Genomic DNA, 21388 nt, shown 5'->3' with positions numbered 1-21388 from the left:
ATTCCTGAGGCCTAGACTGCTGGAATTCAGGACTCCTCAATTTGCCAACCAGCACGCACTGTATTGGAAAAACCCCAACTTCCCATCAGCAGTGGGTCACAACCTAAATAAACAGTGATGCCACTTTACATTTATTCCTCACTACGAGCGATTTACAAAGTACCTTGAAGCACTGTTGAATGTGATTTGATCCTTATCACAACACACCCCGTGCAGCAGCAGGGCACTAACCACTAACGTGGTTTAGATAACAACGGCTGGGTAACTCTTCTACTGCCAAATAACTGGCCAACTGGTGGGTCTGGGCCGGGAGATCTCGGGCTCTGGAGATCAGACAGATTTACTAGACTATTAGAAGAGAGATAAGCACATAATCTACCTCAAAATACAATCGCTAGAGGGAAACAGGCAAAAATACTCTGCATTTCTTTTCTGCATTTCCAACTAATGCTGGAACTAGGAACCAGAGAGTGTAGACACGAAGTGGAGACGGGGGCAACGTCAAGTGTGCGCCCTGGGCAAGAAAACAGAGCAGCTCCCGGTGAGTGTGTTGGAAGGGAAAAGAGGGAGAAGAAAGGAAGTAGGAAGGAGCCTGAGGAAGACGAGGAGCTTTCCGTAACTGAGCAGCCTCTAGGCCCAAGAGCCGCATTACCTCACTGCATCTTCCCAACTCTCCGGCCCGGGCTGTTACCATCCCCGCTCTGCAGAAGAGAACACTGACTCAGAGAGGCGAGGTGACCTGCCCAGGCTAGAGAGTGCGTGCGGAAAGCCGGAGTCAGAGGCAGGGCAGCCAGGCTGCGGAAACACCCAAACCGCCCGCGGTCTCCGCCCCTCCACGCCGCCGGCCACCCGCACCCACCGGGGCGGGGCGTCCAAAAATCTCCTTCCGGCCGTCACGGCCACCTCCTCCCCCGGGACCCCGCGCTTCGCCCGCGGTCCGTACGTCCCCGGCGCCTCCGAGACCCCTGCATCACGCCTCCCCAGCCCCCTCTCCTTCCCCGCCGGCCCCCTGGGCCGGCGAGGCCCGCAGCCCAAGCCCGGGAGGGAGGACGGCGCCGGGGAGTTTTGCCGCCGCCAGCCCCGCTGGGGGCGGGCGCGGGGAACGGTTGGGGGAAGGGGCCCCCGTGGGGCGGCCACGCGCCACTCACGCGTCGAACTTGTTGTTCATCCTCTCACCGCCGCCGTCGCCACTGCCTCACGGAGTGACTTCCGCTCCGCCGGGTCTCCCCCCAGCTTAGGGCCCGGCTACTTCCGGCTACGCATGGCGCAGCGGAACTTCTGCGCCCTACCCCGGTGTCGGGCGGGTATCCCGGGACGCCCGCTGCGCGGGGCTGCGCTGAGGTGCCGGGCTCGGCGGACGTGCGGGTCGGCGGTCTTCGTGCTGCGCGGGTTCCTGTCCCGTGTCCGAGGGGGCGCCCCGACCCTCTCCCGCGGCGGCTCGGAGGGAGAGACCGAGCCGCGTCGCTGACCGTGCGGGCTCTGGACGCTCGCTGCTCGGTACCAGTTCCCGACTCCACCCCCAGAGCGGGCTGCAAGATCCTGGACTCTGTTTTAACCTCCCCGAGGCTGTTTCCTCTTGGGTACTGGCCATACTGTATATGACGGCACCTGCCTCTTCGGGTTGCGGTGTGGCTCGAACGGGATCATCAGTGGCCAGGTGCTAGACAGTCGCCCGCAATTAGTATTGTAAATTTTTGCTTACTTGCGCCTGGAGCGCCCTTTGAGGCAATCAGAGAAGTTGAGAGACTCACCCCGGGGGACAGCGCTAGTGAGAAGCTTTCAGGAACCACAGATGGGCCCACCACCATCAAAGTGTGCCTCCCGGATCTAAGTGTCTTGCTCCAAATACACGGGGCAGCGCGCACATAAACTGGAGTTAATGAAGTGAGCCTGCTGGTGATTGAGCCTCAAAGCCAGCAACCCTGTACTTGGGGGAGGGGGTTATTTCCGGGGTCCTCTCCCCTCCCCCCAACAATGTCCATTGTCAGGTCTTATGTGGCACTTTCACACTTCTGAATCACTTTCGCCTGCACCTTTGATCCTCTGTTGAGGGTAGATAGGAACTGAAACCTGTACCCGTATTTACAGATGAAGAAACACTGGTGCAGGTAAGTATTGGGTGCCTATAGCACCCAGAAAGCAGGGGAGGGAGAAACCAGCTGGGGTGGGCTGCTGCCATTCTTTCGAGAGAACATTGCCTGCTACTCTCCACATCTCTCTTGACCTCCCTCCTTTAGGAGACTGTGGGGATCTTGTAAAAAGGAAAGGAGGCCCAGGCCTGGAGGGATGGGACCTTGCCTAGTTGGGGATATCATACAAGAAAGCGTCCTTAGGGCTTCAGAAATGAGGGGAGTAAGGGGTGCCTGGGTGGCTCAGTCAGTTAAGCATCTATCTGCCTTCGGCTCAGGTCATGATCTCCGCTGGGTCCTGGGATTGAGCCCCGAGTCGGGCTCCCTGCTCAGCGGGGAGTCGGCTTCTCCCTCTCCCTTTCCCCTCCGCTCGTGCTCTCTCTATCTCTCTCAAATGAATAAATAAAATCTTAAAAAAAGAGAAATGATGGGAGTTGCTAATGCTTTGCTGAAGTGAGGGGATTGTCGGGACTAGCTCGCCAGTGCCACGTGGATGCTGATCCCAACGGCACACCCTGCCCACAGCCATTCTCAACCACTCCGGGACTCCAGCTCGGTCTCTTTATTTCCCGTGCTTTTCTCAGGGCCATTGGCTCACACGGCCCTGAGGGGCACTTCCCAAAGGAGCACATCGTGACCTCAGCCACTGAAGAACACGGCCGATAAGACTCCACGTGTCCTCGGCAGTTGGTAGTTGGTTGGCTCAGTCAGGCGGGGGCAGGTAGGAGCGGGGGTCTCCAGGGAATGGCAGGGCAGGCACCTGGTTGTAGTGGGCCATGAGGAAGATGCCAGCAGTGCCGCAGACAAAAAGCGAGAGCATGGCCAAGAAGCAGACACGGTCCAGCACCCGGCCCACCAAGAACCACTCCTCACTCCCCTGGGGGTAGGAGGCAGGGTGTGGGATGACCAGCAGTGACACCAAGCCGCCCTGGATCACTATGCCATCCGTGGCCATCCAGCAGGCTTCTGTCCTCCATGGCCTTGGGCCCTTCACACCTACTTCCAGACCTTAGCCCGGCTTCTTCCGTAGTCCCCTGGCCCCGATGTCCCGGTTCCACTTTTCTCCATCCCATCGCCCTACCGTGGCCACCCCGCCCATCTTGCCCCCGTCTCGGGTCCAAGTCCCTCCCCGGGCACCCAGTCCCCCCCTTACACTCTCAAAGTGATTCTGCTGGTGCCGGGCGAGGGCAATCAGGTTGCAGGCTTCCACACAGGCCTGGATGGCCGGGGCGGCCTGCTTCAGGCTGCCGCACAGCTCCTGGCTCTGCCCTGGCTCCGGGCCTTTCTCTGGGGAGACAGGGTAAGGTTTGGGAATAGAGTGGAGAAGAAATAGTCTGAGAAGGTCGTCTCTCCTGAGCCGCCCTAGCTTCTCTCTCCCCAGCCGGGACACTTACCAACGCTCATCTGCTGTGCCCGGTGCCTTGGCCGACAGGTAGCCCTCCCTGTCTGGAGTCCCTGGGGAGGAGTATCCCCCGTGTCATCCCCCGCCCCCCACCCTCACCCCACGGCCTCACCTAGCTTCTCCAGCGCTGCCCTCACCAGCCCGTTGTGCTGCCGCTGCCGGAAGAGAAGTTCACTGCGAGGCAGGCCGAGAACAATCTCCTCCCCAGCTGGGAGCGACCACCCTGAGGGGGAGCCATTCTGCAGCGGGTGCTGGGTGTCTTGCACAGCTACCGGGGCCAGTGGGCGAATGTGCATCCGCAACAGCTGGGGCAAGAGCCGTAGGAACACCTGGAGAGAGGATTTTCTGGTGGGCTTCGCTTAGTAGCCAGCAGACCTGGGCATGTGGGTGGCCAGGCTGGGCTTCAGAGCAAAAGGTGAAGGTTGGCACGGAGGGCCTCAAGCCCCTGGGAGCCCAGAGGCAGCACACGAGGGTCAGTGGCTTGACCCCGGAATAGCTCGGCTGTTCTGTACCAGACACTGAGCCTGGGTCCTCCAACTTGTGTGCACGTCAGCATCACCAGGACACTTGCTACCCAGGTTCCTGGGCCCCACCCCCGTTGTTCTGGCCCAGGATGCCTGAGGTGGGCCTGAGGATCTGCATTTGCAACATGGGTCCTAGCTGCCTGCTGCAGGTGGGCTGCAGATCACACAGACTCCCCAGCCAGACTGCCTGGGCAGAATCTTGCTTCTGCTTCCTCACCAGGCTACCTCGGGTAAGCTAATGAACCTCTCTGTGCCTCAGCTTCCTCACTTGCAAAATGGAGACGGGACTCATACCCACCTCCTAGGAGTTTTATGACGATCAAATGCGTTCGGATGCATATACACCTGCCACATAGTAAGCACTCAGCATTATATCAATTCACTGGGCACACGCTTCAAGATACACACAGGGTAGGTTTGCCGCTGAATGTGGCAGGTGAGTAGGGAAGGGGAAGGGGGCAGAGGGGACTGGACAGGAGGATGCTGGAGTGGACAGGGAAGGGCCTTGCCTTTCGGACCCCGCGAGCCATGGAGTGTGTGTGGGGGGACCGCAAAGACACGTTGAGCACGACCACGGCATTCACAACAATGAGGATGGTCACCACCAGGAGAAAAGTGAGGTACCTGTCGGGGTTGGGCGGGCAGGAGGCGGGGCGGGCCCTTTGGCACTTCATCTCCAGATGCACCCCCACCCTTAGCAGCCGATCCCCCCAGATTCCTCAGGGTGGGGGATTGGCCTTGAGGGGGGTGGGGGTGGGAGCGGCAGGAGGGTAGTGCCCCGAGTTCCGGGGAAAGGAAGGGGGGAGCTGGGCGGTAGGCATGAGGGCCAGCCTTACTTGCTGATCAGTGGCACTGCCTGGGACGTCTCGGGCACCTTCTTGGCCACGAGGAAGAGGAAGACGGTCTGGGCCAGGAGCACGTTGATGGCGACGGTACACTTTTGGCCCCCCGCTGCCCATAACCAAGAGGCCTTCAGAGCAGATCTCAACTTTCCTGCCGTGGGGCACCTCCCCCACCCCCCAAGGAGCCCAGTGGCCCTGGTCCCCGGGACAGGCGGTCCTGTGTGTGGCGCCTCAACCCTGTGCCCTCCCGGCTGGTCCCTGTGCTGCGGCCTGGGGCCGGGGCTCCCCTCCCACAGGTTCCGGGTACCCTTGGCGGGAAGGAAGTAGATGAGGGTGGCCACCGAGGAGATGAGGACGCAGGGCGCAATGATGTTGATGACGTAGAAGAGGGGCTTGCGCTGGATGAGCAGGTAGAAGACAACCTTCTGGTGGCCTGCCTCCTCAGCCGGGGCCGCCACATCCAGCAGCATCTTGGCCGGCCGGTGCCGGATGGCCCACTCCCCATTCTCTGTGGGCAGCAGGTCAGGGTGGGCGCAGGGAGTGCAGCCCCGGCCACCTAACTGCAGGGCGGCTGGCGTGGGCCCAAAGGAGCACCATCCAGGGAGCCTGGATCCCTGATCTCTGCCCCCCCCCCGCCCCCACCCAAACTGGAGACGTTAGCATGGGGAAAAGAGAACTGTGCCGGGCTTTTAAAGATATATGCTTTATGGTTTACTGTGCTTTTCATCTTGAGTTACGTGGGAGGGGGTCTGAGCTTGGTCTGGCCCTGCCCTGGAGGCCACGTCCCGCAGGGGGCCTGGGAGGAGGTTACCTGTGAAGGCCTCGGGGTCGATGAAAATCCACTCGATGGTCTGACCATCTTCCTGGCTGAGCTGCAGATTGATCTCATTGGTGCTGTAGGTCTGGGACCTGGGAGATGGGGAGGGAAGAGGGAGACATTTGAGTGTGTGTAGACCCACGTCTGAGGTCACACAGACGATCCTCTGAGGGCAACTGTGGGCAGTATCGCCTCAGAAAAGTGCAGCCAGGAATTTGCGAGTTCTCCACAGAACCCTGGCCGTGAATGGGGGGTGGGAAGGGGACTTGGGCTCCATGGGGGTCAGGGAAGTTTTGGGGAAGGGCCGTGAAGCTGCAGCTCAGTGCCCTCACCAGATGTTAAGAGCCCAGGGCCACTCCTTTCCTCCCTTCCACTGCCTCCAGAGCAGGAGGGGCCGATGGTTAGAACACAGAAACGGCCGTCTGTCCCTGTCTGGTCTGTTTGTTAAGGAGGGTCTCCTTGTAAAAAGACCGCTCCTCTAAATTATGGGAAAACTCTCACACAGACCTCCTTTCCCCCATTTCCAGATGAGGAGACCGAGACAGCCTCCACCTCTCCACGGGGTGTGGGGAGACACTCGTGCACGCCTTCCTGCCCACCCACCCCGATCATTAATTCCTCCCTTGGGGCACAGGCAGGGAAACTGAGGCAGGGGAGGAGGATGAGTGGGGGGGACTGTGGCTTAGCAGGGAGGGACGTGGTCATGTTCAGGTGTCTGGGCCTGAGACGGGCACAGAGGGCCCCCGAGAGCCGGGGTCGGACCCCTGGCAAGAAGCCTCGCGTCCCCCACCCAGCCAGGCTCCTCTTAGGGCAGCTCTCTTAATCCCCCCGGGCCCCCACCCCCGGTAAATGGCCTCACTGGAAGACGAGGGAGCAGTTCTGCCAGTCAAAGGGGAAGTAGGTGACAGAGACCGGGCAGGAGGAGCGGAAGATGGCGGGTGGCAGCCAGTAGACGCATCCGTCAGGAGACACCAGCACGTTGCAGTAGAGGGCCACCTCGAACACGCCGTCCACGCTGCACACAGGCCAGGCCCCGAGGCTGGGGGTTCCCGTCCCCGGCAGCCCCGGCTCGCCCGAGTCCCGCACCCCAGGCCAGCCCTCGCCCTGCGTGGATGGGGCCTGGGAACAGCAGCCCCTCGCGGGGTCCACTACCTCCCTGCCGGAGGGCTCCCCCCGCCCCATCCCCTCCTCACCAGGGCCTGGTCACAGTGGTACTAACAACTCTTCAGCTCTTTCAAAGCGCTGGAGGCGCCCCCGAGGGCAGCGCTTCATGCCTCTTGACTCCTGACAGCTTCGAGGGAGGACAGTAGCCCACCCAACAACCCAGCCCAGAGGAGATGGAGTGGGCCGAGGATCAGGCCTGCTGGCCCGGCCCTCCCCTCAGCCGCACCTGTTCCAGCCAGTATTCCCTGGTCTGCAACTGCCATCCGCCTGTCCCCTTCCCCGGAGCCCCCTCGTTGTGCCGGGCCCTACCCTGTGTCCTTTTGTTGCCCCCCCTCCCCCGCCTGCACCCCTCCTCACTTGTTCTCCAGCACGACATCTGGCCGCCACACCATGGTGGACGGCACCCTCAGCACCCACAGGCCTTCGTAGTTTTGTGGGTCCCAGCGCAGGCGATAATCACACCACTGCTGCAGGGGGAGTGGGGTTGCCAGGCCGAGTCACCCCCTCCCCACCCCCAGGAATAGGAGACTAGCCCAGGTGGGTCAGAGGAGGCAGGGAGGGGGCGGGGGAAGGCAGGCAGCTCCAAGGGGCCTTGGCCCCGAGGGTGGGGGCCCCGATAGAAAAGGACTGCAGGGTGGCCTCTTACCATCTCTATCCAGACATTGGTGGTGAGGGCCTCCTCTCGCTCATTCTAAGGGTGCAGAACAGAAGGCTGAACCCCCATCACTTGCCCTCTCCGGAGATGTCAGCCCCGACAGGCCCCCGTTGGGTGCTATAGGACGGCAGCCTCTTGGGCAGCCCTCGTGGGAGATTTCCGGCTCCCCAGCCTCCCACCTGTGGAGTCCTTCCCCTGCCTGGCTGCTAGAGCCAACCCCTGCCTCTCCCCAGCTGGTCCCAGGGGCCGGGCACACTGGGCCTCTGTCTCCCCCACTGTCCTATAGGCCTGTGGCTCACCAGGGAGATGAGGTTGGTGAGGGTGAGCTTCAGGCTGACGTTGACCACGTCCGAATCACGCTCAGCGGGCCTCAGGTGGGGGTTGTAGTTGTGCATCAGGTCCCCAAGCAGACGCTCCTCCTGGTTCCGGCCCTCGGCTCCTGCAACGGACAGCACTGAGCCTGGGAACAGGGGCTTTGGGGCAGAAAGAAGGCGAGGCCACAAGAAGGTGTGGAGAAGTAGGGCGCTGGGCGTGGGGACGGGCTTCAATAACCCTCCGGACCCTCTGTCCCCTGAGGCCTTGGATCCCTGCTCCAGGCCTCCCCAGGCCCCGATCCCCTGTGTCCACACCCAAGCAGACAGCCAGCAGGAGGAGCGGCAGCCCCGGGCCCTTGAGCATGGTGCGGCAGCTCCCTACAGTGATGGGTGGGACAACAGCTCCCCAGCTCAGGGTAGAGAGATGTAGACTCTGGGTCTCATGTAACAGCCCATGCTCCCAGCCCAGCCAGGCCAGCCCAGCCCCACCAGCTGTCCGACCACAGCACTGTCAGCTGTTCCAAGACGGACAAAATGCCAGGCTCAGGTTACCTGGGCTGAGGAGGGAAGAGAGGGGCCCCATCTGCCCCAACAGAGACAGCCTGACCTCCATCCCCACTCTCTGATACCGCTGTCCCAGCCCCTATTCCTTCCGTCGGGGGAGCTGAAGGCACGGCCAGGGACAGAAGATGTGGGAGGGAGGCAGAGTGTGAGGAAGGCCCTGAATTGGGCTCTCTCCTTCTACTTCCTCCGGGGGAATCAGGATTTGGGGAGGTATGGAGGCGTGTTCTATACCTGAGTCGCTCTGTGACACGGTTGAGGACCACAAACCTGTCCCACCAGCCTAACATCTTCATGGGTTACTCCACTGGGCCAAGACACTGGAGGTAAAGCCTATGAGAGATGTACTATGTTCCGCAGGCTTTGATACCTTAATGCAAATTAGGGTGCCAGTTCAGGGTCCTCCCAGGCTCTGAGGCATGGGGCATGGGCCTGGTGAGCTTTGAAGGAAAGAGGGCTGAAGAAAAAGGAAAAAAAAAAAAAGAAGAAGAAGATCTGGAATTTGGGGCTCTTGGGAACAGAACGACCCCCGAATAGGGGCTCCTCAGTGTGGCCTCTTTATTTCTTAAATTATCTACAAACTTGGGTGCCTGGGTGGCTCAGTCGGTTAAGCGTCTGCCTTGGGCTCAGGTCATAATCCCAGAGTCCTGGGATCAAATCCCACATCTGGCTCCCTGCTCAGCGGGGAGTCTGCTTCTCCCTCTGCCCCTCCCCCCCCAACCTGCGCACACTCTTTCTCTCTCTTTTGCAAAAATAAGTAAATAAAACCTTTTTTAAAAAGATTTTATTTATTGGTCAGAGAGAGAGAGAGCGAGCACGAGAGCACAAGCAGGGGGAGCGGCGGGCAGGGGGAGAAAGAGGCTCCCCACTGAGCAGGGAGCCCGATGCGGGGCTCGATCCCAGGACTCTGGGATTATGACCTGAGCCCAAGGCAGACACTTAACCGACTGAGCCACCCAGGCGTCCCAGTAAATAAAATCTTGAAAAAAGAATTATCCATAAACCTAGGGAGTCCCCAGCATGTGGCAGGCCCCAGGCCTGGCGGACAGCAGGGGATTGCGAGGGAAGCTGGGGTAAGCCTGAGTGGCTCACAGGAAGTCACTGTTCAGTAGGACAGGCAGATAAGGTCAAGGTTGTGGTCCCCAGAAAGTCAGATGGGGGACCCAGAAGGGCCAGAAAACACGCTCCATCCACTTGGTAGTTTGAGGTCAGGGGAAGGGTGGGGCTGAGAGCCTTTTGCTAGCTGGGGCCATGGGCTCAGGCTACCTGTCTTTTGACCACTTATTCCAAGCAGACAGGTCAGGATGTCCCAGTAAGTTTGCAAGACAAAAAAAAAAAAAAAAAAAAAAAAAAAATGCAGGTTCCCCTAAATGCTTACCCACCGTTGGGCATCCTGGGGGACAGGGTGGTGGAGGCATCCATCCGAAGGCAGGAGGAAAAGCGCCATTTGAGGACGTGTCCCCCTCCCCCCAAACAAATGATGTCTGCAGCATTTCAGTGTGTTTCAGTAAGCTGGAAGTCAGCCTGCTCCCTGTCCTTGGAGATCCGTGTGAGGTTGGCTCAGACCCCAGCCCTCCACAGCCCCAAGTCCCTCCTGTCTGTCCTCACCAGGACTTTGGGGCCAGGGGGACAGCAGTGGTGGCACCTGCCTTCCCCGGTCATCCACTTCTGTCCTTGCGTTCAGTCCTGCTCCAGGCCCCACTCCCGAGCATAGCTCTCCCCGCCGAGCATCTAGGGTGTAGCCCCCTTTCCCAAAGTTTACAAAGCCAGCTCCCCAGTTTGCCCTTTTGGTGCTCCCCAGAGCGGTACCTCTCCCCCTCTCTAGTCCCCTCCAAGACCACACTTTGGCGAGCCCATTAATGGCTCCTGCTAAATAATGGACCACCTCTTCACCCCCAACCCCACCGCCCCAGGCAACGGTGGTCTGGCCGATGCTCCGCATTTCTGACTTTCCCTTTCCGCTTCTCTACAAGTGTCTGGCTGGGAAAAGGAAGGTTGTGGAGTGTGATTTCCCTCGGGTATGAATTACGCCACCTCCCCACGTATGAAGAGATTTCAACTCCTGTTTTTTCCCCTTCGCTCCTGCTGTGGGAGAGAGGCGACATCTCCTTGGTGTTCTCAGGAGGGTGGGTCACCCGAGGAGGGGTGGCGCTGCCCTGGAGGGGCTAAAGGGGGCGGTGTGGAGCCATTAAGAGAAAATCTTCTGCAGACTTCATTTGCGTCTAACGGCTAATCCCCCCTTGTCACCTTCTCTTCTGGAGGCTGGAAAGGTGGAACGTTCATTTCCCAGGCTTCCTTGCAGATAAGGCTGGCCATGTGATGACATCTTGACCTGTGGGATGTCTACAGAAGTCAGCTGAAGGGCTTCAAGCGAGGGCCTTTGCTTCCTGATGAAAGGGGCCAGAATAGCTGGCTCCTTTCCCTCCTTAAACACGGATATGAAGTGCGGATCTGTGGTAGTCAGCTTGTGCCCTGGGGCAACAAGCATGAGGACCGAGCCAACATGCTAAGGAGGGAGGGCTGGGTCTCTAATAGCTTTGTGGGACAGCTGAGCCAATGTGACAACTGCTGCCTCTTGGTCTTATTATGCAACAAAGAGGAAGCCTTACTGGTTTGAACCACGGTTCTTTGGGTTTCTGTTCCTTGCAGCCCAGTGCATCCCTCACAGATTCATCACTTTTTGAAGGAGGGTGAGTAGCCCTGATGGCCTGGGGAGAGTGTGTAGGGACACCCTGTGGCTTCACAGGAAGCTGGCCCCTTGTGGGTGTGACTTCCTGGGGAGAGTTCCATGTCACCCAGAGTGGGGACCAGTGCTGACAGCACCCTGGGGCTGCAGTGCTGGAGGAATGTGGGCTGTTGGGGGCCCTGCTGGGACCCTGGGAAACTGCACGGGGCATTCTTGGTCGGGTGTGGCATTTTGAGGGTTGTCTTCTTGGGGTAAGTTCACGGCCACCTGAGCAGGGCCTGACACCAGAGGATTCAGCTGGAGGTTGCCAACAGTGCCATCATGTGGCAGAGAGAAGCAAGGACAGCGGCTGAGGGATCTGATTCAGGGTCTCTCTTGGTGCTGGAGATGGGGACCCTCTCATAGAAGACGATTGTAGGGAGGACCTGGACTTCCTGCTCATCTGATGGGTGTAAGTCCAAGCTCCTTTCCCTATTCAGAGGGGAAAAAAAATTGAAGATCTGTACCTCGAATCTGTGCACGGTTCATATTGGAAGTCAGAAGTAACTATGGTCAGTTTTGCCCTTAAGAGGTTTGTCTTTTTCTGGGCACTGGGCTCCCCAGTGGCAGTGGGCCCAACTTCTAGTACAAATGAATAAAAGTTTTTATAGTCAAGTAAAAAGAAAAGAGGTTTGTCTTTTGTTCATTTCCATGGAAAGACTAAAAATCTCACCTTTTGTATACCTGAGCTAATGAGGTTGCCAATTCCCTCTGAGGGAAATGGGTTGAGCTGTGAAAACCTTAAGTGTGTACATCAAGGGGGAGAATAATTGGGTCCTCTGTGTGTGCTCCCATGTGCCCTCAGACCCCCTGCCAGCCTCGGATGCAGGAGACCACAGGCCCACAACTGAGGAATGAGTTAAATAACCACGCTTAAGTGTGCAGGACATGAACCATAAGAGACTCTTAATCATAGGAAACAAACTGAGGGCTGCTGGAGGGAAGTGGGGTGGAGGGATGGGGTCACTGGGTGATGGACCCTGGGGAGGGCATGTGTTGTAAGCACTGGGGAGTATATAAGACTGATGAATCCCAGACCTGTACCCCTGAAACAAATAATACATTATATGTTAATTAACTGAATTTAAATAAGTTTTTAAAAAATTGCAGGATATGTGTAAAGATCTTTACGCCAACTAGCAAATTCGATTTTCACCACACCTCACAAACGGGACTTACACATTTGGTTGATGAGAAAACAGAACCTAAGAGATGACAGTGGCTCGCCCCAGATCGCCCTCTGGCGTAACAAAGCACCCCAAAACTTGGTCTCTTAAAGCAACCAACATGCTATCCCACGCAGTTTCTGAGGGTCAGGAATCCAGGAGCAGCTTAGCTGGGTGGCTCTGGCTCAAGAACTCAAGGGGCTGTACCCAAGGTGTTGACCAGGGTCATGATCTCATCTGAAGGCCCCACCAGGGCTGGAGGATCTGCTTCCAAGCTCACTCATGGGGCTGCAGGCAGAGGGCCTCCGGTCCTTGCCAGGTAGGCCTCTCCACAGGACTGCTCCCCATGCCAGCTGGCTTCCCCAAAGTGAGAGATCCAGCTGAAAGCAAGAGTGATGGAGCGGGATCCAGGGAGGTGCTGCAACGTCTTGTAGAGCCTAATCTCAGAAGCAACACACAGTCACATTCGCCTCATTCTAAGACTGTCGGTCACACAGACTAAGCCTGGTGCGGTGTGGGAGTGGGCTACACAGGGTATGAATACCAGGAGGTGGGGATCGCTGGGGCCATCTTGGAGGTAGGCTACCATGTCTCCCAGCATCTGCGGGCTCCGCCTTTGGCCCATCGGATAGAATTGTCGGGGGCTCCCTTTGGGGTACAGTTGTCAAATTTAGCAAATAAAAATACAGGATGCTGGGGCACCTGGGTGGCTCAGTCGGTTGAGCATCTTCCTTTCAGCTCAGGTCATGATCTCAGGGTTGTGAGATTGAGTCCCTGCTGGGCTCTGTCCTGGGGGTGGAGCCTGCTTAAGATTTTTCTCTGCCCCGCCCCCCCAAACCCAAACAAAACAGGATGCCCAGTTAAGTTTGAATTTCAGATAAACAACGAATAATTTTTTAGTAAAAGTATGTCCCAAATATTGTATGGGAACCCCATTTTGGGGAGGAGAATAGTTGCCCAGGAGGGGGACACTCCTTGGGGGAGGGCTGAGTTCTGGGGCTCTAGGATTGTGCATGTGACCGGAGATTGAGAAGCTGACCTTTGGTCTTTGTGGGTGGTGAGCCTGGCCCTTCCACCCCAGGAAGGTCATGGCTTCCCCGAGGGACCCAGACAGAGTCACCGGGGCAGAAAGTGCTGGGGAAGGCCATTTTGCAATCCAGGTGCTCCCACCCCTGTTGAAAGCCTCTTTCCTTAAGAGGTCTGGAGAGGGAGGTGTCCCCACTTCAACCCCAGGTGGGGCCTCAGAAGCCCAAGGCTGAGGGGTTGTTGAGAGGAGGGTGGCTGGAGGAACAGGAAAGTGGGGGCACAGGCTCCCACCCGCTCTACCCCCACCTAGGGGAGAGGAGGCTAGAAGAGGCCTCTGCCTTTCTGACACCTCACAAAGGGGTCCCAGCCTGAGTGGCATCCTCCCTGGCCCCTGAGCCAGCCCTCTTTCCCCCCCAAATTGTCCTGCTCTGCAACCCCAGCCGATGTCCACTCTCAGACCTCCTTGGTGGCTCCCGTCTTTAGCTGCAGAGGACCTGCGGGTGAGGAATGGGGCTTCCCCCTTCCTTAATCGCAGGAATCCTGCCCCAGCCTTGCAGGACCAGCTGGACGCAAGCCTCAGGGCCAGAAGTTGGTCTCCCCAGGAAGGGCTTGTCCTCTCTCAGACATCCCTGTCCACACTGACCTCCCCCGCCCCCCCCCTCCCCGGCTCACCCCTCTAGGGGCCAAAGGCTCCACCCGACACTGCCTGGGGGCTGGGCCAGAGGGCAGGGCAGGCCTGTTCTAGATGAAGCGCTTGTCCTGCTCCTGGTAAGAGAAGGGGTCCCCGGGGAAGGGCTGAGGTGGAGGCTGGTTGCAGGCGCCCTGCAGGAAGATCCAGGCCGTGCCCACGACCATGATGGGCGTCACCACAAACAGGCAGAGTCGGTCCACTGTGCGGGCCACTCGGTTCCAGCAGTCCTTCTCCTGGGGGCAGGGGGGCAGAGACAGTGGGGTCAGGAAGGCTCACAAACCACGGGCCCACACGCCAAGCTGGGGGCCCAATGACAGAGGCATGGCCTCAGTGTATCTGTGGGGGTTGCCCCAGGCTTGCAGCAGATGGGACATGCTGGTGTGTCCCCCCCTGAAGCCGGGGTCTCTGTCCAGGAGACCAAGAGTGGAGTCACCGTCTCGCTCCTCACCCCGCTGCAGGGCTTCAGGGTGCAAAGAAGAGCTGAGGTGCCAGGAGTCTCTCTCAGGGGGCTGAGGAAGGTTACATCGTCCCCTCTACTTCCTCTTCACTTCTCCCAGCCTCTCAACGCCGTGCTGGCCCATATGTGAATGGAAAATGGGACCCCTTTCTCAAGAGAGAAGTTTTTTAAAGTAAAAGTCGTATAATATTGAACAACCACCTAAGGCTGCCTTTTACATGTGTGCTTATGTCTGGAGTATCAGACTTGGAGTTGAGCAGGGACAGAAAATGATTGGGCGTGGCGACAAAGAAGGGACCCTAGGGAGCTATGCCCGAGTGTATGCTGTGGGCGGTGAGCTGCCAGGGGGGTCTAGGTAGGGGCTCTGCCTCCCAGAAGGCCTGGGGGTCTGCAGCCACCGTGAACACCTTCATCTCAGTGGGTCTGTGTCTCTGAGGGAAACCGAGCCCCCCCGAAGACAGGATGCACCCTAAGCATAGGCTACGCTGTGGCTACTCACCTCGTTGTAATTGTTCTGGTCCCTCATGTGGCTGACGATGAAGTTGGCCCCATCCACGGCTGGCTTCAGCTCACTGAAGAGCTCCTGCTGGGCTTGCTCAGAGCCTGCCGGGGGCGGGCCTGTGGAGACCGGGCCTGAGGTGGGCATGAGGCCTGCCCCACAGCCCGCCTCCCACGGATGGGCCGCACCCCCAAGCCACCGGGGACCCACGGGTAGTGGTGAGGCGCCGGGCCAGCCCGTGCCGCTCGGACTGCTTCTCAAACATGAGGTCACTTCGGGACTTGAGCAAGAAGTACTCCTCGGCCTTAGAAATGTAGCCCAGGGAGCTGCTCCTCCGGACGAGAGCCCCTGGGCTGGGCCCATCCTCGGCTGGGCGGGACATGTGTAGGAGTTCGGGCAGGGTCTCCAGGAAGAGCTGCGGCAGGTCACGGGGACAAAGGAAGGCTATTTTAGAGACATGGCTCCCCTTCACACATCAGAACGTCTGTGACTCCATTCCTGGCTGCCACAAAGTACTCCGGAGTCTCATGCTGTCACCGATTGCCCCCGATGCCCTACTGATGGACACTTGGCTTGCTTCCAACTCTCCCTCATCACTCACCGCACAAAGCAGAACTCATTTGTTCAAAATGAATTATATATGAGAAACAAAAAAGAACAAGGCCCCAAATGCTGAGCGCTCTTCTTCAAATGCTAAAGACCAAACAGGTTGCTAAAACACCCTCAGTCGTCCAGAACAGCAAGGACACCCCCCTCCCCGGGCACACAGTTCCCACATTCCTCGCCTTCCTTGTAATGGGGGTAGAGCAAACACACAGTAGAGTGAGCAGCCCTGAAGTGTAGAGCTAGATGAATTTCTACGGGTGCACTCAACTGTGTAAATACCCTCTAGAGGAGATCTCTCCAACACAGTCCCAAAGGGTCCCTTGTGCCTCCTCCCGTCACTTCCTACCCACCCCCAGGGGGAACCACCATCCTGATTTCTATCGCTAAAGGCTGGTTTTCCCTGTCCTTGAACTTCATGAAGAGGAGACCGTGCAGCTTGTGGTCTTTTGTGTCTGGCTCCTTTCGCGTAACAGCGCGCCAGGAGAGTCGCCCGTGCGGCGTGGGTAACAGCACGTGGAGCTTCGGCCACGCACGGTGGCAGTTCCCCTCGCAAGCATGCCTCGGGGTCTTTCCCTGCCTTCCTTGTAGAGGGACAGCGGGACCGTCTCCAGCTTTTGGCCAAGAGCCCTCACCTTCTTGACCCCCTCAGACAGCACGTGGGTGCTGGGTGTGCGAAAGTGGATGTTGAGCACGATGACACAGATCACCACGACCATGGTCACCAGCACCATGCCGAAGAGCAGGAACCTGTAGGCACACGCTCAGCCTGGAGCCCTCCGGGCAGGGCGGGGCGGGGCGGGGCAGGGCGGGGCGGGGCGGGGCGGGGGAGGCGTGGCGTGACATACGCGTCACTCACTTGCCGATGAGGGGGATGGCCATGGACGTGGCGGGCAGCCGCTTGGAGATGAGCAGCAGGAAGACAGACTGAGCCAGGAGCACTGAGATGGCCATTGACGTCTTCTCGCCACCTGGGGGAACCCCGGACTTAGCTGCTGCCTCTGGCCTTGGGCCCAGCCGGTCCCTCTGCAGCCCCTGCACCACTGTTCACAAAGCCAGGGTGGTACCCTGATTAACATCGTGGGCTACGGAGCTAGAGCACGTGGGTTCAAATCCTGCTCTGCCACTTACTGGCTGGGTGACCTTAGGCAAGTAGCCTAACCTCTCTGTGCCTCGGTTTTCACAACTGCGAAATGTTGTGAGGTCCAATCGAGAGAGTGAGTTAACGTTAAACGCTCATCACGCTGCCTGGCGCCGGGCAAGTGCTCAGCGATCACCAGCTATCACCGTCAGCCAGCTCGCTGCCACTCAAACCTCCAAAAATCACAGGTCTGTGTGTGTCCCCAGGGCATCATCAGAGCACCCATATTTCCCCAACTCCTAGTCCTCCACTCAGAGACCCCAGCCTGGCACCGCCCGGCTCCTCCCACCTGAGCCCCTGAGCATGCTGCAGTGGCCACTGTGGTCACAGGCCCAGAGCCCCCCACCCCTGCCCCAGGGCCCGTTCTCTACCTGGAAGCTGCCTCCCGACCCATCTCTGGCTCAGGCGCAGCCTCTTCCAGGAAAGCTTCCCCGTTTTACTACCCCTCGGGCCATGCTCCCAGCCCTGCGGATTCCACAGTCTCGGCCAGCAGCAGAGGCTGGATCGCATTTGTCCCTGGGACTCACTGTGCCTTGCTTCTAGTAAATATTCTGAAACTATTGTGAAACCACGTGAGCACAGATTACACGTGCGCTTCTAGAACCAGCATCGACTGCACATCTCCATGCCTGGCTTCCTAGAGATCCCGTTATCCACCTACTGGTTCACGGTGGATGGCCTTCTGTGTGCGAGGCCCATGGTCACACATGATGACCAGGACAGACCTGATCTCTGCTCTGACAGAGGGACAGTCTCATGGTTCTCCCTCTCTAGGGAACTTCCTTGGGAAGCCCCACTGTGGGAAGCAGAAGTAGGGTCCAAAAGGGATGGACCGCCCCCCCCAAGGGGCCCTGTGCATTTGGAGATGTCGGACAGGGTCACGAAACCCTCCCCTTGGCTGGCCACATGCCCATCATGCCTGGACCCTGGGCAGGGAGCCCCGGGAGTGGTGACCCCCTTGTGTCTCCCAGGAGGAAGTGAGGGGAGGGCTGGGGAGGTCGATGCTCAGGTGCCCTCAGGGACAAGGAGAGACTGCCCCAGGTGGCCAGGGAGCTGGGCCAGGCTCTGAGGCTCACTGTCGGCCGGCAGGTAGAAGACCAGGTTGATCATGAAGGAGATGAGCACGCAAGGCACCAGGATGTTGATGACATAGAAGAGTGGCTTGCGGCGGATGATGAGGTAGAAGGTGACGTCCTGGTGGCCAGGACTGTCCAGCGGGACGCTGGGGTCCATGTTGATCCTGGCTGGTCGGTGCACTATCTCCCACTCCCCGTTCTCTGAGGGTGGCAGAAGGGACACCCTGGTGTCAGGTCAAACAAAGGGGTTGGGGGGGCAGAACTGGGGGCTGGGGGAAGTGAGCCAGCCTGAGGGGGCATGCAGAGGAGGGTTGGGATTCTGTTTGTGGGGTATCTTTCCCTGGGGGGTTGGGATGGAGGTTTCAATCTGCAAGGGGAAATTCTCCTCTGGGAGTGTTTTCTGTTTGTTTATTTGTTTTTGTTCTTGGAAAATATTGAAGCTGAGGCCACATATGGTTCAAATAAGACGTCTTAGAGATAGTGACAACAGTGAGATAAGATCAACCCCTCCCTTGGGGCGCCTGGGCGGCTCAGTCTTTAAGCGTCTGCCTTCGGCTCAGGTCATGGTCCCAGGGTCCTGGGATCGAGCCCCGCATCGGGCTCCCTGCTCCGCGGGAAGCCTGCTGCTGCCTCTCCCACTCCCCCTGCTTGTGTTCCTGCTCTCACTCTCTTTCTGTCAGATAAATAAAATCTTAAAAAAAAAGATCAACCCCTCCCCCTCCACGCCCCAGTGATGTAGCAGCCTCAGGACCAGTGTGATGCAGGTCTTCGCTGATGGACAGGGACATGTAGTGGGGGCCCCGTAGCAGATCTGAGCCCGGTCATAGATAGGGGCGGGGGGTGTTGGTAGGGGGCGACACACACAACATTAGGAGGCCCGCTAAAGCCGCAACCACAGCCCTGGGCTTACTGGGAACAGAAGACTAACTACCCCTCTTGTCTGTCAGCCACATCCAACCCCAGCGACCCTGTCCAGACCCGGGAGGGTCTTCTGGCCTGGGCAGCGGAAGGAGTGGGACACTGGCACCTGTCTATCTCTGCCTTTGGGACACAGTCCCCTCCGGTTGGACTTCTTTTCCTTTCAGTGTGCTAGAACTGCGTCAGTAAGTATGTCTGGGTGTGTTTCTCTGTGGGTCGGTGTGTATCTGTCCATCTGTGTCTCTCTGTGCGTCTGTGTGCCTGAGGGTGCAGGTTCCAGGTGTGTGTGTGCACACGTGCGTCTCTGGGGGGGGGCGGTATCGGTGTGACCGTATCCATGGGTGTGTGTCTGAGGGGCCTGCCCACCCACAGCCGCTACTCCCAGCACCTGTGAAGCCCTCAGGGTCGATGATGATCCATTCCACGGGATAGAAGCGGCCCTCTTCTTCCTCCTGCTTCAGACTCAGGGTGATCTCCTTGGCTGTGTACTTAAGGGAACTGCGGAGGGCAGTGGGCAGAGGGTGGTCCTCAGCCATTGGCTGTGGCCACTGCCGGCCGGCCATGGGGGGAAGGGTAGTGGAGAAAGTTAGGGGCTGTTGTGGGTGTGGGGAGCTCTGATCGGGACAGAGCAGGTGCTTCATGCACCTCCCTCAGTCCTTGGCAGGGGTGAGGAGTGGCTGGAGAAGTGGGTGCACCTGAACTTGAGGGAGCAGTTCTGCCAGTCGAAGGGGAAGTAGGTGACGGAGATGGGGCAGGAAGAGCGGAAGATGGCGGGCGGCAGCCAGTACACATAGCCCGAGGGGTAGATGAGCACGTTGCAGGAGTAGGAGATCTGGAAGGAGCCGTCATTGCTGAGGGACAAAGACAATGGGCCAACGTGAATGCCAGCCAGCTTGGAACTGGCAGGGTTGAGGGCTGGGGCAGAGCGGGGAGGGGATGCCAAGGAGGGCTACAGCTCAACTTGTTCTCCAGCACAATCTCTGGGAGCCACAGCATGTCAGAGGGCAGGCGCAGGACGCTGACATTTCCAAATTCTTCAGCATCCCACTGCAGCCGGCTATCTGTCCAGCCCTGGAAGCCCAAACGGGGTGTCAGCAGTAGGTTCTGCTGTTGCCCAGGTCCCCCCCGCCCCGCTCTCCTCACTTCCCTGGGGGAAGACTGGACAGGGTCTGGGAGCCGTGACAAAAGAGGTTTGGGGGAGTGGGTACAGAGTTAGGACTCAGGTCTGTCATGTACAGCTGTGTAGAATGTACACTGCACGACCAAGGGAGCGTATTTCCATTGTGGACATAGAAACCGTATGTCTGCATGATGAACTTCTGACAGGTGGCAGAAGAGTGTCTTCTAATAAAATCAGGACATTGTGACAATTTTCCCACACATGAAGAACCCCAATCTACCGGAAGTCTCTAACTGAGCTAGTACAAGGTGGTGGGAAGGGCAGCTGGGCCTGTGGATAGAAGCCAGTTCCTCCTGGAGGACAGGAGGCTCCCCTCCTGGAGATCCCCAGGCAAAAGGGAGCACGGGGGGGCCTGGGCCCTTCCCCCCCACCTCCGCCAGCTCTGAGTGGGGTATTCTTACGTGCTCAATCCACACGTTAGTGGTGAGGGTCTCCTCAACTTCTTTCTGTAATCACACAAGACCACTGTCCCCCAGGGCCCGCGTGGTTCTTTCACCTACGCGCATTCACCAGGCACCTGCTCCCAGCCGCCGCCCAGGGGAAACCATGGCAATTGGCCTAACCCCTGTCCCAAGCGCTCACGGTCAGGAGGCGGTGGGCAGACCCAGGAGCAGGGATGGGATGGGCATGGCCTCCGAAGTGGGTCAGGGGTCTGATATGGGCCAGACCCCAGAGCTGAAGCTGGAGGGGAGGGGGCACCCGCCCGAGGCCTGTGGGCAGCACTGAGCGGGCAGAACCCTGGAGCCTGCCTCCCTGGGAGAGGAGCTACCGTGGCCCGGCCTGGGGCCGTGGGCTTCCTCCCCGGCCATCCCAGTCCGGGAGACAGCCGGGCCTCCAGGAAGCTGTCCCCTGCCCTCCCGTCTCCAGCCCGACCACAGAGGGGCCTCTGACCAGGGAGATGAGGTTGGAGAGCGTGAGGGCCAGCGACACGTCCACACTGTCCCTTTGGTGTGCCACAGGCCGGAGCTCCCTGTCGTAGCCTTTCTCCTCAAACAGGTGCCGAATGAGCCGCTCCTCCTCATTCAGGCCCCAGCTGCCTGGGGAGAGACGGGGACAGGGATGGGGTGCAGGGGTGGGGAGAGACGGGGACAGGGATGGGGTGCAGGGGTGGGGGGGGCGGGCAGGGAGCTGTCCGGAAATCCTGCTGGGCCCTGGGGCTGGGCTCAGCTGGGGGATCTAACCACTCCGGCCCCTCCAGGGAGAAACGGCAGTGGGGGGTGAGGGTTGGGGCCTGATGCTAAGGGAGGGAGCGCCAGGTAGGAGGGGGAGGGAACCATGCGGTAGGGGCCCTGGGTGCAAGTCCCGAGGGACCTTCAGGGCAGGGTGATGTCCACTCTTACCACACACAACCAGTAGAGTCAGCAGCCCCAGCGTCCACACTGGCCGCTCCATCCTGTCCCTCTGACTGGGTCTTGTGGTTGCCCCTCCAGTCTACAGGGCTAGGGAATGTGGGTGGGTAGGAGAGGGGACAGGTGCGGGGGGGGGGGGGGGGGGGGGA

General features: G+C 59.1%; 3 protein-coding genes across 10 annotated transcripts in view; all 3 read right to left on the bottom strand.

The window, feature by feature from the left end:
• EIF4E2 (eukaryotic translation initiation factor 4E family member 2) overlaps positions 1 to 1306 on the bottom strand; it is a 31030-nt gene extending 29724 nt beyond the window's left edge. For 3 of the 5 annotated variants that reach the window (XM_027589541.2, XM_027589540.2, XM_027589539.1), the window contains exon 1: positions 1149 to 1305. In XM_027589541.2, the coding sequence (XP_027445342.1) occupies positions 1149 to 1168 (20 nt within the window). In that variant the 5' untranslated portion in view covers positions 1169 to 1305. Of the gene's footprint in view, positions 1 to 1148 lie in introns of all 5 variants that reach the window. The other 2 variants (XM_027589543.1, XM_027589542.1) reach the window with 1 other exon arrangement.
• Positions 1307 to 2832: 1526 nt separating this feature from the next.
• On the bottom strand, positions 2833 to 8211 carry CHRNG (cholinergic receptor nicotinic gamma subunit). The gene is made up of 12 exons (XM_027589089.2): positions 8163 to 8211; positions 7833 to 7972; positions 7525 to 7569; positions 7236 to 7345; positions 6574 to 6729; positions 5709 to 5806; positions 5205 to 5405; positions 4892 to 5006; positions 4565 to 4679; positions 3644 to 3860; positions 3283 to 3416; positions 2833 to 3006 (listed from the first exon to the last, which is right to left on the bottom strand). Exons 1-12 carry the CDS (start codon positions 8209 to 8211, stop codon positions 2833 to 2835), a joined length of 1554 nt encoding a protein of 517 aa, XP_027444890.1.
• Positions 8212 to 14037: 5826 nt separating this feature from the next.
• On the bottom strand, positions 14038 to 21282 carry CHRND (cholinergic receptor nicotinic delta subunit). 4 transcript variants are annotated; one of them, XM_027589544.1, is made up of 12 exons: positions 21231 to 21282; positions 20782 to 20927; positions 20292 to 20336; positions 19672 to 19781; positions 19406 to 19561; positions 19099 to 19208; positions 17793 to 17993; positions 16435 to 16546; positions 16211 to 16325; positions 15183 to 15387; positions 14973 to 15091; positions 14038 to 14249 (listed from the first exon to the last, which is right to left on the bottom strand). In XM_027589544.1, exons 1-12 carry the CDS (start codon positions 21280 to 21282, stop codon positions 14067 to 14069), a joined length of 1554 nt encoding a protein of 517 aa, XP_027445345.1. In that variant the 3' UTR covers positions 14038 to 14066. The 4 variants fall into 4 exon arrangements, with proteins under 4 accessions (XP_027445345.1, XP_027445346.1, XP_027445347.1 ...); XM_027589545.1 differs by lacking the exon at positions 20292 to 20336; XM_027589546.1 differs by lacking the exons at positions 20292 to 20336; positions 20782 to 20927; positions 21231 to 21282 and having other exon boundaries at positions 19686 to 19753.
• Positions 21283 to 21388: the final 106 nt, after the last annotated feature.

This window comes from Zalophus californianus, chromosome 3 (genome assembly GCF_009762305.2).
Source record: "Zalophus californianus isolate mZalCal1 chromosome 3, mZalCal1.pri.v2, whole genome shotgun sequence".
Taxonomy (NCBI): Eukaryota; Metazoa; Chordata; class Mammalia; order Carnivora; family Otariidae; genus Zalophus; species Zalophus californianus.
This window is presented reverse-complemented; position numbering and strand designations above follow the sequence as displayed.

Coding starts and splice junctions, on each gene's coding strand:
- CHRNG (XM_027589089.2), bottom strand. CDS start 8,211: ATGCTCAAGGGCCCGGGGCTGCCGCTCCTCCTGCTGGCTGTCTGCTTG. Junction 6,730..7,235: donor GATGTCGTGCTGGAGAACAA/GTGAGGAGGGGT, acceptor GCCTGTGTGCAG/CGTGGACGGCGTGTTCGAGG. Junction 5,406..5,708: donor CGACCCCGAGGCCTTCACAG/GTAACCTCCTCC, acceptor TGCTGCCCACAG/AGAATGGGGAGTGGGCCATC.
- CHRND (XM_027589544.1), bottom strand. CDS start 21,282: ATGGAGCGGCCAGTGTGGACGCTGGGGCTGCTGACTCTACTGGTTGTG. Junction 20,337..20,781: donor TCTCCAACCTCATCTCCCTG/GTCAGAGGCCCC, acceptor GTGTGATTACAG/AAAGAAGTTGAGGAGACCCT. Junction 15,388..16,210: donor TGTCTGAGGGGGTCAAGAAG/GTGAGGGCTCTT, acceptor GACCTGCCGCAG/CTCTTCCTGGAGACCCTGCC.